Here is a 19,067-nt window from a genome sequence, read left to right as displayed (position 1 = left end):
TGTGTGAATCAACATGCTCTCCTGGCCAAGATGTGTTACATGATGGAGCTGAAGTTCTGTATGTCTTTTTAACAAGGCATAGTGTGCCAAAGTTGTAATGGCAGATTGTGTTTCGTTTGCTATGCTGTGTTACAAAGCAAAAGAACAAAAAATAATAATGATTATTTAACAGCAAGGTAAGAAGATTTGCCTTATCGGTTATCATGACATCTTCTAAAACTATAGAACTTGAGACCAGTCTTCTGAGACACTAAGGCAGCAATGCACAAAGAGAACCGAACATCTTAACAGAGAGTCTACACAGAGACCCACATAAGTGTGAAATCTTAATAAATAATAGTGATGAAATGATAGATCAGTGGGGAACATAACGGTACTAGGGTGACTTTATTTGCACGAACCACACGCCAATAGCAAAAATCACACGTTGAATCTGCTCCTTTTATCACAAACAGAAATAACTTCATCCCAAATAGTTAAGACCTTACATGAAAAAGACAAAACCTTTGTGAAGACCATTTAAAAGAATAGTCACTTGGACTACGGAAGAATTTTGTAATGATATAAGATTAGGATATTTTTACGATAACTTGATTTCCTTAAAATAGGATCTCTGTTTGTCAAAACAGAGCATAACAGAAAATGAAAAGCCGAGCGACAAACTGAAGGAAGTTACTGTCATACACGTAGCTCAGGAAAATATCTGTATCCTGAATATATAAAGTCCTGGAAATCAGTAAGGAAGCCAAGCAACCAAGCAAGAAAGCGTATTAACAGACACGAGCAGGCATTTGACAGAGTAGGAAGCAAAGATGATCGCATGGCACACGAAAGATGCCAACCTTCATATAACCAGGAAAACGAAAATGAAAACTATAATAGGGTAACATTTTACAACCACAAAACGGGAAAATGTTTAAAACTCTGACGGTACCGGTTATTGGCAAGAGTATGAGGCAGCTGGATGGCTCGTGTGCTGTGAGTAGGTACCACCTCCTTGAACAACTATTTGTCATTATCAGGAAAACACTGAGATACGCATCTCTCTTATCTAAGGATTCCACGCTTGTGTATATAAATACCTTCCTGGGTGTCTGCGTGCCCTGTGGGGTTTAAAAATGCCACTTATCGAAGCAAAAACATGTGAAATCGCTGGAGAAATGAATGAACCGTATGCAGTAACGTGGGTGAATCTCAAAATTACCCAAACTCAGTAACATACTGTTTAGTCATCACATACATATAAATTCTGAATATAATAGCAAGAAAATAACCAACAGAGAATTCAGCAAATGGGAGTCTCTGGTAGGCTAAGGAGAGAACTTGGTAAAGTTCTGCTTCTTAAGCTGGAATGATGGGTAAATAAGCATTTACCTGCATTTATCCTTTAAACTGTAAATAAATGTCTATGTATCTAATATATACGCATGTGATATCTTTCACAGAATACTTTTATTAACTAAAAAGGATGAAATGCACTTCCAAAACATTTGGTGGAGAAATAGAGGGCCAATCTGTTAGTCAGCATCACGTTTTAGAGTCAAAAAATGCTCACACACACTGAGAAACTCAGTCAGTATTTTTTCACTCCAAGAAGGAAAACCTCAGACTTATCTCTCCCAACACATCCGAGGGCCAGAAACTGTCAAAATATTAGCTGGGTATCACCAAGGAAGATGAGTCATCGATCAGGAGAGGACATTTCCACTGGGGTAAAAACCCCCCAATGAGTTTCTCTGTTTTTAGTCCCCATTTCATTTACACAAATTTGCGGGTTGTGAATATCCCTGTCGTAAGCGATAATATGGGCTCACGTCCCCAAAGTCATTTACAATGCAGAACACAGTGGCTTAGAAGTAAAATGTGGTCAATGTTGTTTTTTTATTCGTTTGTGAAAAGAGTTGATAATAATTTACCAATAAAATATCTCTGCAGTGGGTCTGATTGCAATATAATGTTGAAATAACATTCAAAATAAATTATTAAAAGAGAAATGATAAACTAGGGAAATAATCTAGAACATCTGTATCAGACAAAGTTCAGGATTGTGATGTAAAATGAGTTCTACCAAATCGATAAGGTGATCGACCGGCAAAGACAGGTAAGGGACATGAATGGTTAAATTACAGACAGAGGTATCTGGATGGATAATAATAAACATGCAAAAACGCTCAATGTCAGGAATAAACAAAAAAATGCAAAGGAAAACAGCAGAGTATCTGGGTTTGGCCATCGGTTTGGCAACAAATGAAACAAACCATTACCATGATGGAGTTAACTTGCGGAAGAGCAAAGCTGACAGCAAGAGAGAAAATTGGTGCGAGCTTTCTGACAAGCAATTTGGCCCCGTCCGTTAAAATTTTAAATACGCGTAAGCTTTCATCTAGCAAATTTTATCTCATTTGTATGGGTTTTTATGAATTTATCCCACAGAAATACTCGCTCAAAAGGGCAAAGATGATTAAGCAAGGGTGTTCATGGCAGCAATTCTCATAGTGAAATAAACAAAAAAAGAAAAAAGATGACAAATATATTATCCCCTAAATAGTTATTAATAACTAACTGGATCTGGATACTTAAGTAATTGGATTTGGATACTTAAGTGGTTGTATAGTTTTCCATTTACTTAAGTACTATTTCCATTCACTATACAACTATTAAGTGACAATGTATACATCTATCTCTCCTCTGTATGTACGTGTATATATAAAATATACATACTTTTGCAATATAGTTCACAGAAAAAAGGAAGGTGTATAGAGTAAAAATTATATACATGATGTATATAAATGCATCATGTATATAATGATATAAATGCCTATAAGTATGTATATATGTAAAATAATTATCTATTTGATGCATATATATATTTAATATAAACACTGAATGTGTATATTTTAAATATTATTGCATAATTGTTTAATATTTACAGATATTTAGACAGATAGAAGTAGAAATACTGAAGTTTCAACAGCAATTAGCTCTAAGGAGTGATATCAAGACTAGTAGAAACCACTTTCTCATATATATGTGTATATTTAGTATTTTTACAGTAGCATTCTACTATTTTTGTATACATTAAAAAATATATATATATATTTAAGTGTCATTTTTCTCCAGAAGCTCACGCCCTAGTGGGACAGTCAGACAATTAAAAAAAGGTTAATGTCAGCCATTTTAAAAATAATATGACGCTGGCACCAGCAAAGTGATGTGTGTCTAAGGAAGTAGTCATTCAGCTGAGCCGATGCTGGCCTGGCTGAAGGGTCCTTGAGACCAAACTGGGAAAACTGACTCATGCCCTTGTATTCTAACTGCAGTATTCTCAATCCAGCTTCCTCCCTCTTTCCATAAAGGGCGATTGTAACCAACAGTAAGAAAATCAGGAAACAAGCCAGCTCCCTCTTGCCAAAGACAAAAGAAAACTGTTTTATGAAATCCAGTGAAACCGGGTCTGCAAAGTATCTCCTTTCCATTTAACAAGAAAACATAAATATGAAATCAGGTTGTTTAAACTGAGAGAAACAGTCAGTGTATGACTCACTCTCTTCCTAACCACTTCATCTTGGTTTTTTTTTTTTTTGGTAAAAAAAAAAATTCTATTATGAATGCTTTCTTTCTTAATCCATTAAAAATATTTCTTATATATATTCATATACATATAAATTGTCTTATATATAAAAGACAAGCAAGCAAACATACATATGTATGTGTTTGTTTGCTTGGAGGGACTCCGAAATGTTCAGGAAGTTTCCAGAAAACCTCTAACCAAGAGGAACATTCTTAACTCAGGCCTTAGTTCTTTACCTGAAAGTTTCATTGCATGTAGCCAACAGCCACTTGCGGTTACTGTGCACTTGAAATGTGGCGGGGACAAACTGACTTACAAGCACCTCACTGGATGTGGAAGACTTACCGTAAAAAGAGAGTGCAAAACAGCCCCGTATTTTTTTAATATTGATTATGCGTTGATAACATGTTGCCTATATCAACTTAGCACGTTATTAAAATAATTTCTGTGTTGTTGTTGTTGCTATTTTTACAACGTGGCTAGTAGGAACTAAAACGACACACGCGGCTCTCATGTATTTCTACGGGGCTGCGGTCAGCACAACTGCGGTCACACCGCGGCTCAGTCCCTCCCGGCTCTGTGCCCCTGGGCCTGTGTCTTACCTTCTCTGACTCTCAGTTTGGTCCTGTGAGTTTGGGTGAAGGTGGAGGGCCGTCCTGGTTGGGAAGCTTTTAGCAGCACGCCTCGGCCACTTTAGTAAGAGCTAAATAAATACGATTATAGTAAGTTAAGTATTGAAATAAATAACTGCAGTTATGACTCTCAGGCTGGTTCCCGTTAAAAGGCAACATCTCAGCAGCAGTCCTAACAACCGGCACGCACACACGCCTAGGGCACAGAACTTTCGCGATTCTCCCTCGGGGCCAATTTTTAAGACGAAATGTGCTCAGTCGGGCTCCCCCTAGCGGACGGCGGACGAAGGGGTCGGTGGCTGCCGCGGCTGCAGGGCGAGCTGCCCTGCGCGCTGGGCGGGAGGACCCCCGGGTCCCAGCCCCTCTCTGTCCTCCCATCGCTCCCCGAGCCTGGATCTTAAAGGGATACACACGACGTCCACCGAGGCCCTTTCCAGCGCTTCGGACCCCGGAGAGGGGCAGCTGGGAAGATGCCCAGATGTGTCCAGAGCTAGCGGAGGGATGGGGGATGGAGAAGAGCCGAGGGGGGTGTGCAGGGAAGCTGGAGCTCAAACTTTGTTAATGTTAAATCGAGACAGGCAGAGCCGGCCCAGGCTAAGCTGAGAAACGTAATATTTGCCTGGGCAGGGCTGTCCGTAATAACTAACTTGTGTACACAGTGTTGCTTTCCATGGTACCACCCCCTTTACACCTGCCTATGATGCATTTTGACAAGGAGGGAGCGGGCATGGAGAGGTCAGCAGACCTCTCCAGGGTCTCGGGGAGTGTTCAAACCGAGCAACCATCTGGCCGCGCTCAGCCACCTCCCCACAGGGATTTGGACGAATTCCTAACTCCACTCCTCCTCTGTTTACCAGCGAATTAACCAGAAGGAGTAAGGCCCAGAGTAGCAGGGCTGTGATTAGGGTTAAAAGATAACGCCACTTCAGCGCAGGTGCTTTGGGACGCAGGCTTTTAAAGTTGCTATGGGGGACTCCGTCTAACAAGTGATCTCAGTCTTGGGACTTAGTTATTCTAGAACATTCTAACCAAGCTGTCTCTTCAGCAACAGTGACCAGAGTCCGGCACCGCCGTGGGGACAAATTGGGGGCTGGGGTGGGAGTGGCTGGGTACTTTGCGAACAGTATGACCTGGAATACCTCCTATACTGTAATGTCCTAAGATGAGGGGAGAAATGGATGTGCGTGGAACCTGTAGTGCCTTCACTGAAATATAACCCTTTCCTTACACTCGAACCCTTCAAGCCACAGACCCAGGCGCCCTTGGCACCCGTGCAACTGCTCATCTCTGGAAATTCTCTTAAACAGATGCCTCTCCTGAGCTGCCAGTTCCTCACGGGTTACCGGGAACAGCGCCTCGCCCACCTGACCCTGAGCTTTATTACCATCGGGTATGTCTGGCAGGAAGGAGAGACCCAGCCCAAAGAGGTAGGGACAAAGGGACCCCTGTCCTTTTTCCCTTTTTCTTCTTTATGAAGGGACTGGGGATTGAACCCAGGACCCCGTGTGCGCTAAGCGTGCGCTCTACCACTGAGCTGTCCCCTCCCCCTAGGGGACTCCTGTCTTGCCATCTGACAGGTCTGCTGCACCTTGAGTTTGCCCTCTACACTCTTTTCCCAGAAAGTGGGTCATTTCTTGTTCTTTCCTTTGGGTATGAGTTGATGGAAGGGCAAAATCCTCATTTAAATAAAAGACTCTTTTCCTCCGGCCAGGAGGTTAATTTTCTTTAGAACTGGTAGCCCTTTCATTCGTTTTTGAATCTTTTTTTTTTTCTGGCACCCACCCTCTTCCAAGAATTTTGAAGAGTTGCATTTGAAGGCAAGTTCTGAGACATCATAAAAAACTTAATGACTTATATTTTAGAGCATTTTCTGCTCTTAGACATATCAATAATCACAATGTTCACAATCCTGGAAGGTAAGTACACCAGCACCATGCCCATTTTACAGATAGTTGAGGACTGTGGAAGTTAAATTCCTTGTCCAAGATCAGAGAGCAAGTTGGTGGAAAATCCAGGGCCACAATCCAGACCTTCTGATTTCACTAATGCAGACTTCTTCCTGTAGAGGCACACACTGCCATTTACAAGACTACTCTCATTCGTTTAAAATGTTGCTTGCTGTCTCCCAGTAGTGATCTGTCTTAATCATTCATTTAAATCTCGTCTGAGACTTTGCCTGGCTTTTTACTGGTTTAGTCTGAACCTTGGAACATGAAATCTTTGAGTTCCACTAACCACAGTTTGAATCACTGTTAGTTTCATTTTTGTTTTTATAAGTGGACGTTTTCCAGATATCAGGGTGTTATGCTTGTTCTCGTACCATGCTTAAGGGAATAGCCTGTGCTGACTTTGTTTGCCTGGTTAATCTTATCTTTTAAGTCCAGGAGACTGTCTGTGAGAAAAAGGAAGGAAAGTGAGAAAGGAGAGAAAAGGGAGGCAGCGTGCTGCTTCAGATTTTTGAAATGTCAGGATGTCTAACCTCTTGTTTTTGAAGGATAGTCAGTTACAATGTGTCAGTTTCAGGATGGCTAACTTTACAGAGTCATGAGTCTGGTGTTGAAAAGTCTGAGATCTAAGTACACACCATAGGACATCCCAGTGGGTTTCCCACTCCCTTCCCTCCAAACCATAATCCTAAATCAGGGAAATGGTAGAGTTGATGACAGGGGTGTGTCCATGTCCTTCCCAGCTACCAGTGAGCCCCCTGCTCCCCGACCTCGAGTCATCTCTTTGTTTCTCTGCCTTTAACTTTTCAACAAAGTAGACACTTAATTCTTCACTGCCCTCCTCATCCCCTGCCTCCCAAGGGAAGCTGGCCTTAGGTTGGAATCTGAAAACTCTTTAAAGCTCTTCTTGTCTTCTGCCTAAAAAATAGTTCTGTCCCAGGCCTCTCAAAAAATCTCGGGAAAAAACAAAAGCAGAAGTTGGGCTTCTTTGAACGGCTGTGTCCAGCTCAGGAGGGGATGGAAATGGAAGTGGGAGACAGGGCTTGTCAGAATGTTCCTTTTGGATCTGGGCTAATTTAGCTTCGTTCATGGCTGGAACCCCCCCCCACTGCCACCCTCAGGGATCTGAGTACTTTTCCTGGGTTTAGGGGTGGATAATGGTCTTCAGAGCACCCCTCAGAGACCTTGGGGACTGAATGGGGACTGTCTTGAGGTTATTTGCTTGAAGTTGTTATTGGGTTTGATGAAGTGTTCTATCTCTCCCATGCCTCTTGCTGATTCACACACACACACGTATGTACGCACACATACGTGTATATGGTCTTAACACTAAGACTAGACACACAGACACACATATATAACCAGAGTGAGGTGTGTGTGTATGGATCACTCCTATGATTCCAGTTTTACCCCGGGTCATTTCTCTACCACAAGGTTGCTGGAATAAGAGACAGGCTGCTTGCACTGATGCATTCTTTCTAGAACATGCTGATTGTCCAGGTTTATATCTGAAAGGTTCTGCCAAGAAACCTTGCTCTTCCCTTTGTGGAAGTCTCCAGGAGCGTGGGGCTCCCTCCCATCCTGACTCACTCAGACTTGGTGCTGGCCAACTGGACGGCTAGGGATCCAGGAAGGTAAGACAGGGAGAGGGTGCTTGGGATTTGACCAGATGAACACCAAGGAAGGGGCAGTCTTGGGACTTCTACTCTCCCTATGGGAAAAGTCCAGGCTTTTTCAGCCATCTTTTGGTTAGAGATGCTCATATTCATTACCTGATGTATGGTTCCAAAGAAGGGGTGGACTTGAGCTTAAGGTCATAAATCATAGTTCCCAGGAATTTCCCCTTGATCATGAATACATGGGTGCAGGCTACTTTCTCTGCTTCTACATCACATTGGAAGTTCCCTACCTGACCTTCAAGCTCCTTCATAATTCAGATGCAGGGAAAATGGATGTGGGGTGTGTGGAGGGCTGTGTCCCAGGTCTTGTTTGAGTCCCTGGGACATGCCTCGCCAAGTGTGGGTCCTTGGCTTCGTGCAGGAAAGAATTCGAGAGCGAGCCACAGTTGAGTAAAGGTAGATTTATTTAGAGAGATGCATACTGATTAGAGTGTAAGGTGAGAGAAAGGCAAGGAAGGTGGTGTGGGATTTGGATGCTCAGGTTAAAGTAAAATTGGTACACACTCCATAAACAGAGTATAGGGCAGTCTCCAAAGAGGAGGGAGTGAAAAAGAGTGGCCACAAGGCATGGTGTTGCCAGTTTTTATGGGCTCAGTAGCTCCACAACTACAAGTGGGAGGACTATTTCAGCTACCCTGGGGAAGGGGCTGGAGTTCCTAGGAACTGGGCCACCACCCACTCTTTGACCTTCTATGGTTAGTCTTGGGACTGTCGTGGCGCCTGTGGGCATGTTATTTATCATGCTAATATGTTACCATGAGCATATAATGAGGCTCAAGATCTACTAGAAGTCAAATCTCCTGCCATCTTAATCATCAAGGTCTACTGGGAGTTGAGTCTTCCGCCATTTTGGTGTTAATTGCTGTCATTCCGTGAATGGCGGTGCCCTGCCCCCTTCCCTCCTGTCTCACTCAGACTTCACTCGTTCTTTCTCACGCAACTGTGACTGTTCCATAACATGCCTTCCATTCAAGTCAAGATAGGACCAGGACCTTCGCTAGGTGATCATTATATAGTGACCCTAAATCAGTGGTTATGGATGAGTTGAGACTGGGTGCTCTGGGTATGTTGCATTGGAAATTTGATTAATAATGCTGTCCCAGCTAACTGGCAACATACCTTTGACAGTTGAGCTAGGAATAGAGGCAATTTGTCTAAAGAAGAAATGGCATGAGTTTTTACAAGCAAGAAAGTCCAATAAATAGTCAGAATGGGGTGAAAGAGATGAAGTGTTAAATTTCCTTTTAAACTTCATGACTGCAGCCAAATTTACTCCAGGCTATAGAGGTAAGGGGCAGTACTTTTATGACTTACTAAAATAGCTTGAGGGACGATTAGGTTAGACGTGAGGAAGAAGTTTCTCACGGAAGGGCTGTGAGTAACCACGGGTGTGAGCGAGCAGGTGGCTGAACCTGTTTAAAGGATTAAACCACTAAACAATGTAGCTTTTAGGATGGATGTGTGCACCCCTTGGAGGAAGTGAGATTGGGCCATCTCATCTTTCTAAGGACCTCTGAGCCTTAGGATCTTAACATCTTCTCTAGCTGTCAGGGAAGATCTTTGACCAGCTCTGCTTTAATAACAGGATTGGCTCATGGTGTTCCCATGGAAAGCTGCATAATCTGGCTCAGAAGTTGGACAGAAATAAATACAAAATCTATGTGCAGAAATGATTCTGGTCAAGGCATTCAGTGTTGAATAAGCTGGATTTCTGATTCAATGAGAAACAGAGAAGTGGGAGTCAGAAATATGATGACAGAAAGCTGGTTTCTTAGTGAGTGAGGGTGCAGGGCTCGACTGAGCCCAAAGATGCAGACTCAGTCCCGGGGCTCAGTAGTTATGCTTCTTTGCAATTATTTTTTGGAGTCTTTCGATAATCCTAGCACAGGGCTAAGGGCTAAGAGGAAATAGAAAAAGTAGTAGGAAAGTCTACCCACAAGTGACTTATTAACAAGACAAAGGAGTACCAGACTTGGGACAGTGATGCGGACAATAAGCCTTTCAGAATTTCTAAGAAATTACATCAGTGCAGGCTTTAAAGATCAGGAAATGGTGAGGGGGTGGGACTTAGTCTAAGGTAGGCGCTAAAAGCTAAGTAGGAATAGAATAGCTGTAACAAAAGTGTGGATCTGTGGCAACTACAGATAAATAAAAGGGGTAAGATAAATTGTCAGGATGGCCACTGGCTAAATGTTCTGGGCTGTTGTGGGCGCTGAGCTCTGTCTGTCTATCACACTGAGTTCTGTAGGGGAGGAAAAGATTTCCCTTTGTATAGGTTCCTCCTCTGGTCTAAAATAACTAAACTGACCCAAGACAGATGAACAGGAGAAAAACAGGTGTAATACCGCACATATTGGAGCCCCATAAAAGTATGAGACTCAAAGACGTGACTAATGCAGGCAGCTTTTAGGCGACGAAGTAATACATTTGGGTAGAACTGATAAGACAGGGGTTGGGGCTCAGGGAAGCTAATTAGTGAAACAGTAACAAAGTTTGTTTATACAGTTTTCCCCCCCCGGATTCCACATCTCTGGTGGCGATGCTGTCTCTCTACCTCCTGGTGCAACGAGGGTGCCTTCACATGGGAGATTTATTTCCTGCATTGAGGGCCACAAAGGAGGTCAGAGCGTCTCTCTTGCGCACCTGCTGTTTCTCAACTACCTTTAATTCAAAATCATCAATATGAGACAGGAGGGAAGGGGACAGGGCACAACCACTGAAGGAATGACAAAGCAGCTGAGGACAGGACAAACTGGTTAGAACCAAGATGGCGGAAGACTCGACTTCCAGGAGGCCTTGAGCCTCATGGCACACCCACAGGCGCCATGACCATTCCCTGGCTGACCCAATTCCTGGGAATCCCCGCCCCTTCCCCAAAGTAGTTGGAATAATCCTCCCACTTGTTAGCATATCAAGTGACTGAGCCCATAAAAACTAACCACCCCCACACCTCGTGGCTGATCTCATTTTCGTGGACAGCCCCATCCTCTGAGGCTGTCACCGCTGGTGCCTCTCACCTCTTGCGATGATCAGCATTCTGCCTATGGAATGTGTACCTCCTTGGCCCCTGGCTCCCTCGCCTTGGAGACAGCCCACACTCTGTCTGTGGAGTGTCTTTCTCTCTGAATAAAGCTACTTTTACTCAACTGTGGCTCGCTCTTAAATTCTTTCCTTGAAAATCAAGGACCTTCACTTGGCGGGGTCCATCCCATGGACTCGACGGAGACCTGGGACCCGGCCATTCTCTTGTGCTATTTTCCTGTATCAAATATGCCAAAGTGGCTTATTTTGGGTGGCGTCTGCTGCTCCCCTCAGGCCCATAGTCGAGTCACAACCCTGACATCCAAAGTGCGCGGATGTGTGTGTCTGCACATATATTTGCTCCCAAGTGCGCATGCCTGCGAACAACGTGGCCCCGGAAGGTGTATCAGGTTTACAAACTGATTTGTTCTTTTCTTTTTTTTCCCTCCCTGGTTGTCAATAACTGAACTTGGACTAGACCCCTGGAAATCAGGTAAGCCCTCAGAAATCCTTCACTCACTTTAGGGCCATGTGAGGCTCTGAGAGCCCTCAGGTCAGGTGACTGGGGCTGGGGTTGATCGGTCTCCTTCCTCCCCGAATGCTCCTGAAGGGGGAGATGCTCATCCTTGGAGGGGAGAACCTTGCCCACTGGTTGCACTTTGCACGTGGAGTTGCCTAGTTCTGAGGCCACCACTGGACCACGTGTAGCCACTGTGTGCAGACCTCTCTAACCACGTGGTCCTCTCCCTCCCCAGGAACTTGGACATCATTTTCTCACTTCCTGGGGGAGAAAGCCTGCGTGGTTTTATACTGGTGATTGTTTTGGTGGAGAACGCAGCAGTGCCTGGGATTAAGGTATCTTCTCACTCACTTTTTCACTCCCTCTCCAAGTCCCTTTCCCCACCGTGGATTAATTAACGTAGACAAGCAGGGGCCTTGTCTTCCTTGGTTAGTTGAGCAAAGGGACCTAAGTTCTAGCCCACAACTGCTGTGAACCGTGGAATTGACCATTTGCACATTCAACACACTAGCACCGTTCTCGGCAATGGAGTATCTGGGGGGAAAAGACAGACGTTACTCTGGCCTCCACAGAAACTCAGGATCCAGTGGAGGAAGATGGGTTGACGTACGGGGTAACAAGAAAAGAAGTGCAGTCTTTCATGAAAAGATATGGAAAACCTAATTTAGACCTGAAGGTGTTGCCACAAAACTGGCAAAACTGCACCCAGAAAGCCAGATTGAGACTCCGAGGCAGAGTTTTGGGAGAAAAAGAACAGCTTCCTTGCTTTGCCAGGCCTTCTAAGTCAACTGTGACTCCGTCTCGGGGCTGGGGTCTTAGGGTTTTATAGAAAAACTGGATGGACCAGAAAAGGTGGTAAAATCCAGGGCCCTTTACAGGGTGCTGCCACCTTCCCCTTAACCTCTGTGTCACAATGGGGGAACCGCAGAGGGTCTGCCCATTCTTCTGAGATTGTCGGCCCATTACCTTCTTCCTGGAGCACAGCCTCTGGGTTAAAACCATCGTAAAGAATGTCAGGGAGAAGTGTGGAGGCTGCCTAGCACAAAAGCAGCAAGGGAGAGAAAGCCAACTGCAGGAATTCTTAGAAAGAATCAGCAAACAGTTTTAGCATCAGGGATGTTAGTTTGTTCCTTCCCTGCTCCTTCAAAAGGTCAGGCAAAGCTTTCCAAGGGAAATGGCAGGTCTTAAAGTCAAAACCTGAGTCATGTAGAGAAATTAAGCAGGGAGAGAGAGACAGAGAGACAGAGACAGAACCTGATACCTGGCAGAGAGAGCTGCGATGCACAGGCTCTGAGGGAAAATGAACCATCCTTGAGATCACCTGGTGGGGGGACTGTAAACTTGAACTCTTCTAGGGGTCAGGCAGGTACAAAAGACACTGAAACAGCAGGTGATCAGCTAGAGAAAAGTCCTGCCTTGCCGCAAGATACTGAAGCTAGATTTCTGTCTTTCTGTACCCCCTCCCTGGTGAGCATGTTTGGAGGGCGTGTGTGTCTATGGTAGGGTGACCAGATCGTGGCAGAACCATCATGTCTTTCCCTCTCAGAAGGGAAACCCTCTGGTCACTTTCCTTCCTATCCGTGTGTTTACTCCATGGAAAGATACAGAATAAAATACTTCTCTTCCAAATACATCTCAGATGAGGTTGAGAATTGCTAATGGCGGGGTGGGGGCTCCTGAGTGTGGGCTCCCCAGAATCTGTCTGCTTTTGTGTAAGAGCAGGACTCAGGAGTGTGGGTGGCCTAACTCAAGATGTGGAAGTAGAAAGGATCCTCAGGCCTGACAACTCCGGAGGAAAGGAAGGTGGAAAATGATAGAGTAGCAGCCAGAGGAAAGATCCAGAAGGACCTAACCAGGGGTCCATCTGGGAATTGACCAGAGAGAACTCCCAGGGGAGCCCTGCCAAAGAGGCCAGTACTCAGAGGGCGGCCCTTCCGGGAGTCCCCAGCTCTGACAGCAGGACTTTTGGGTATTTTTGGCAGGGGGGAGGGGGGAGGTGTTCAGTAGTAATTAGGTTTATTTATTTATTTATTTGAACGGAGGTACTGGGGATTGGACCTCACGCATGCTAGGCACGCACTCTCCCACTGAGCTATCCCCCGCCTCCCCCAGCTCTGAGGCTCATTCCACCCCAATCGGCCTTAAGTGAACGCTAATGAATTGACTGACTGAATCTGGTCCCCAGGCCCTGGTTCAGGCAGTGAATGCCATCCTGCAGCCCAGCCCGGAATCCCTGCTCCAAGCCCTGCAGCGTCTGAGGCTCTCCATCCAGGACATCAAAGGAGTCTTGGGACAAATGCACGGTAGGGCAGCCGAGGGCTCTGCTTGGGGGAGGAAGGGCCTGGACGTTGGGAACCTCCATCAGATGGCGCTGGTGTATTAGCTTTGTTTTAAGGTACCCGCTCTTCCTACTACTGGAAAGTGATCTCTCGGTTTGCAGGGCTCTTCTTGCAGTTTTATCCTTTATTGTCTCTTGGGATTAGAGTCGTTTCCTCTCTTTGGTGGTCATTTATTTATTTGCATGCTGAGGTCTTGCCCGAAGCTTGGGAGGAGGGGAGGGGGCACACAGCAGCCTCATCTGTACCTGCTTGGTCCAGCAAGGACCGTGGTACCAGCGGAGACGACTGCCCTTGGCTTCCTCAGCCCTCCTTTTCTGTGGCCAGAGCAGGGATAAAGTTATCAAACTTGGGACCAGTTAAGGTGTGCACCCTTCCTGCATTCCTGCAATTCGTTAGATAATATTCTGGTGATTGCATTCCTGTCCAATATTTGGGTGTGATCTGTTTAATAAGGAAAAAGCTGCTAAGTGTCTGTTTCCCTAGGTCCTGCTTCACTGGAAAAAAAAAGGAGGGGAATTCTAGGAAAAGAGAGTGTTTATAGGAAATGAGACAGGAGGGAGGGAGCAGGAGAGAGGGTGGTGTTCAAGTAATATGACCTTTCATTAAAAGAGTTTGTTTATTTGCTCTCCCATACTCTATGTCCTAGAAGTCCATCTGGAATCACGGGGTTATGTAGTTTCCATTCAGTTCCCCTGTTTCACGTTTTAGATTCACAGCTCTGCATTTTCCTGGATTTTAATTTTAAAGCGCTCATGATTGCATCAGTAGGCCTTCTGCCAAACCACCTCTCTCAACTCAGTGAGATAGATCTTAGTTTTGCCAAGATGCCCTGACTTTATCTCTCAGGATATGAAGGCCACTGGAGGTCCCTGGCAGGTGTCTTCAGATCGTATGAATGAGCAGAAGTGAGGAGTTGGCAGGGTCACAGGGGGCCCTTCACCCTGTCGCGGCACATGTGCGGTGAGGTGGTGCAGCCCTGTGTGACTGTTACAGGCTTCCCTAGTTCTCAAGGTCCCTTCTCCAGCCTGGGCCAGCCCTGAGGTTTTCTTGATCGTCCTCTGCAGGAGGTCTGATGGCCTCGGGAGGTGATGGGGCGACTTCCCTTGTTTCCCCCAAAGGCAGATTTTCCCACACAGACATAATTTATTTTAAAAGTTTCACTACTAGTCACGGCAGTGAAATATATGTACGTATCAGATTGCATTTTTCAAAAATGGCCACAAGGACATCTTCCAGCCCATTTGTTCCCTTACCATGTGACCTTGGGACTCCTCTTATGTCCTTGCTTGTGACATAGGTGGCCTTGTGACATGCTTGGGATCAATAGGATCAGCAGGGAAACAATCTAAATGTCCATGGACAGATGATTGGATAAAGTTGTGGCATATTTATATAGAGGAATAGTACTCAGCCATAAAAAAGGATAAAATGCCATTTGCAGCAACATGGATAGACCTGGAGATGGTTATCTTAAGTGAAGTAAACCAGAAAGAGAAAAAAAAATCATATGATAACACTTATATGTAGAATCTAAAAAAAAAAAAAGAGACAAACTTATTTACAAAACAGAAACAGACTTATAGACATAGAGAACAAACTTATGGTTACTGGGGGGGAAGTGGGGGAAGGGATAAACTAGGAGCTTGAGATTTGCAGATACTAACTTCTATATATAAAATGGATAAACCACAAGGTCCTAATCTATAGCACAGGGAACTCTATTCAATATCTTGTAGTAACTGTTGGTGAAAAAGAATATGAAAACGAATATATGTATGTTCATGTATGACTGAAGCATTACAGAAATCGATACAACATTGTAAACTGACTATACTTCAATTAAAAATATATATATATATGTACACTGTTAGGAAAAAAAAGAAAAAAACTTTGTGATCAGGAAAAAAAATTGGGCTCAGCAGCATGACACTGCCTGACCTCCCAGACAAGGCTAGAAAAGTGATGTCACTGCTGCCTTGTGTACCAAGTCTCCACTGAAAAAGTCCTCCTACCCTGGGGCCACCATGGCCATGAACAAGGGTGTCAAGCCACACAGAGAGGCCAAGTGTAGGTGCCAGCGGGGGTGAATGAGCCCTCCGGTGAGCGTCTGTTCCTACCGTCAAGGCATCCTGGGCCTCCCATCTTCCCAGCTGAGGACCCAGTCACTGTGCAGCAGAGACAAGCCGTCTCCTCTGTGCCTCGTCCCCATTCCTGACCTGCAGAGCCCATGAGTGTAATTCCATGGTGGTTCTGTACTGCTGAGTTTGGAGTCGGTTGCCATGCAACCGTAGTAACCAGAAAGATGAAATCATACAAACAAGAACAAATAATAGACACAACAAAGTGTGAGGAATCACGTGGATTTTTTTTAGTCATTGCCTGTGGTTTATGGTTGCTGACGTTCTTCTGGGTGATAGAGCTTCGTTGCATGGCTTTCCTCCCTCAGATGGAGCTCACCCCACAATTCCTTCTTTCTGAGCCCAACTTTAGCACGAATTGTGTGCTCCGCTCTGTTCCTCCCCAAATACCTCCTTTCCAAGCATGTCAGCCTGGAATCATAAGGGCAGGGGAAGGAGGAAGAGGTCCCCTTTATTTTAAGGCTGCCATTTGCGTATCTGAGGACCACCGTGACCTTTGTCACCAGGCCTTTGTCCAGCCCACAGAGATGTCCATGTCACAGTTTTCCACAGTTCTCATGGCTGAACTGGAAAATAAAACCAGACCACCCTTTTCCCAGGGCCTGACTCCCACAAGGCAGAAGTCCATTGCAGCACCTCCCGTGTCATCCATGCTCCCCGCAGGACCCAGTGCTCACTGTATCCCCACCCTGCACACCTGCAGGGCTGGTTCTGGCTCTCCCTTTGTTGGTGGTTTACAGAGAACTGAGCCAGGTCCGAGCTCTGGTCTCCCTTGGAAGGCACATATCCTTTGTCATATTTATGAATAGCTCTTGTCCTCTAAGAATGAATTTTCTCATGAAAACCTGTTCTTCCAGACCCAGCCTGATCTGACCCCAGGCCATTTTAATTTTAATTAATTTTAATTAATTTCATACCATATTTCCCTTCACTTGTTCTTTCCAACACTAGTTTTTAGTTCCCAAAAAGAACCTTTTTCCACTGCAAGGCTTGTGTGTGCTCTATTCTTTCTGCTTTACGCATTCTTCCCAACTCCTCCTTTGCCTAGTTAACACCTACTTATACTTCAGATGTAACCCTGGTCTCCTCCAGGCTCACAGAGCTGCTTAATCCTTATCAGCAATGCTGTGAGACCCAGGAGCAGGGGCAGGGGTGGAGAAGTGGCAGCAACAGAAAAGATCGACAAGGGACATCGAGGAGGACCCAGGGCAGGAGAAGGGGTCAAGGATGAACGTATGGTTTCAAAGCTGGTTAAAAAAAAAATCACGACCCCTAACTTGAAATCCCACCTCACCAATAGTTAATATAGTCAGCTTTATTCATTTCTGCATTCAGTTATTGATTGATTGATTGATTGATTGATTGCCAATCTGATAGCCTCTCTTTTTTCTCAGGTTCACTGAGATGGAATTGACGTATTGCATTGTGTAAGTTTAAGGTGTCCAGTGTAATGACATGATATGTGTATATACCATGATATGATGACTACAATAAGGAAAAGATTTCTTATTCTGAAGATTGAATCGGGTTCTGCTGGGTTGGTAGATTGATTTTCAAAGTAAACAGGGAATGCAGGGGCCGGAAGCAACACTTGGTTTTGTGACACATCACATTCAGGGTGATGGGGAGACACCTAGTGGAAATATGTGGCTTTTAAGGTGGGAATTACACACAAAAGATACAGATTGGGGCTCATGACCATTGGATATGAAGTTCAATTACGCGTCTACCATGCTTTGTTTTTGGTATCAGTGATAGCCTTACTTCCCTGAGTGGGACTATATTGAACGTTAATAATGTCATGTGAAAAATGCTGGGATGATTCTGGGTCTGTGGTTTTACAGCACTGACCCAAATCAAGAATTTGCTGAGTTTTGCTTTGTGTAAAGACCACTTCTTAGGATAAAGCCTAAATCCCTACCCTTGAAAAGTATACAAAGCCAGCTTTTTTAGGTTTTCCAAACAAAACAAAAACAATACTTATTTTCATGAGGCGAGCGTTAACTAACCGAAAGCAGACATTGTGTCTTTCTTGAGATTCACTTATATTTAGAAGAAAAAGATACTTGACTAAATGTTTTGTGTTTAGCTGAACAGCAACAACAGCGACTCTGGAAGACATCACAGAGTGGACCTGGGTTTGGCCACTGGGGCCATTTTCCCCCTGCGCCCAGGAGACACATGCAAGGAAAGGGGGGAGGCTTGACTCAAGTGCTCTTGGACCTTCTGTCTTCCCTGGAGGATAATGTCACTGGCTTTTAGGAACTGCCTTTCTTAGCCAAAAGGTACACACATTAGATCCAGAAGCAAGAGTGTTTACGTGGCTCTCATCCCTCACCAGCGCCATGTTAGTAGACGATCTCTGCCTGGTATTCTCTGAACCAGGTGTTCATATTAACCCTATGAGCTTGCTCGAAATTTCTCCCTGACAATTCAGCTTCAGGAAAATGAAAAGAATACCAGATTCAGAGTCAGAAATTTGGATTCTAGCTCTGATTCTAATAATAGCCACACAAGTATACCACTGTGGACCCTAGTTGCTTTTCTTTTTAAAATAAAAGACCTCATGTATATACAATACAAAAATATTTAAATCAAGTATATGCAAAAATTGTAATTGTCAAATAAACACCTTCATACACAGATTAACTTAAGAAATAGACCATTGCCAAAAACTTTGAAACCATCTGTGTGGTTCTTTCCAACTGCATGCCCGAAACTTTCCTTTCAGTTACCATCGTTCTGATGATGATAGTCATCATTCAATTTCACTTCTTAATAATGTCACTATTTGAGAATTATTCCTAAACAGCATATTAATTTTTTGAACTTTATATACAAAGAATTAAAATGTATATTTTATTTCTGCAACTTAGTTCTCTAAAGATTATCAATATTAGTCATATAGATGTAGTACATTTTCATTGCTATATACAGCAGCTTTTTGTATAAATATATAATTCATTCTCTTGCTTACTTCTGGGGGTTTTGTTTGTTTTTTTGGTTTGGTTTGGTTTTGCTGTTATGAGACATGTTGCTGCAAATATTCATGCGCAAACTCCTGGGATATAAACTGGAAATATCTCTGAGCCTTCAGTTTTACTAACTGGCACCAAATTGTTCTCCAAGTGATTTACTAACTTGAAATTCCACCTCACCAACAGTTAATATAGTCGGCTTTATTCATTTATTCATTCCATTATTCATTGATCGACTGATTG

At 44.2% G+C, this 19,067-nt stretch overlaps 1 protein-coding gene across 3 annotated transcripts in view; it reads left to right on the top strand.

The window, feature by feature from the left end:
- The window catches only part of IDO2 (indoleamine 2,3-dioxygenase 2), a 58,734-nt gene that overhangs the window by 25,854 nt on the left and 13,813 nt on the right, over positions 1–19,067 (top strand). For 2 of the 3 annotated variants that reach the window (XM_032468693.1, XM_032468692.1), the window contains 5 exons: positions 5,511–5,630; positions 7,665–7,783; positions 11,328–11,342; positions 11,605–11,704; positions 13,555–13,672. In XM_032468693.1, the coding sequence (XP_032324584.1) occupies positions 5,511–5,630; positions 7,665–7,783; positions 11,328–11,342; positions 11,605–11,704; positions 13,555–13,672 (472 nt within the window). Of the gene's footprint in view, positions 1–4,987; positions 5,138–5,510; positions 5,631–7,664; positions 7,784–11,327; positions 11,343–11,604; positions 11,705–13,554; positions 13,673–19,067 lie in introns of those variants that run through there. The other variant, XM_032468694.1, reaches the window with a different exon arrangement.

Source organism: Camelus ferus, chromosome 26, assembly GCF_009834535.1.
Source record: "Camelus ferus isolate YT-003-E chromosome 26, BCGSAC_Cfer_1.0, whole genome shotgun sequence".
Classification (NCBI taxonomy): Eukaryota; Metazoa; Chordata; class Mammalia; order Artiodactyla; family Camelidae; genus Camelus; species Camelus ferus.
Note: the sequence above shows the minus strand (reverse complement) of the source record. Positions and strands in the feature narration are given on the sequence as shown.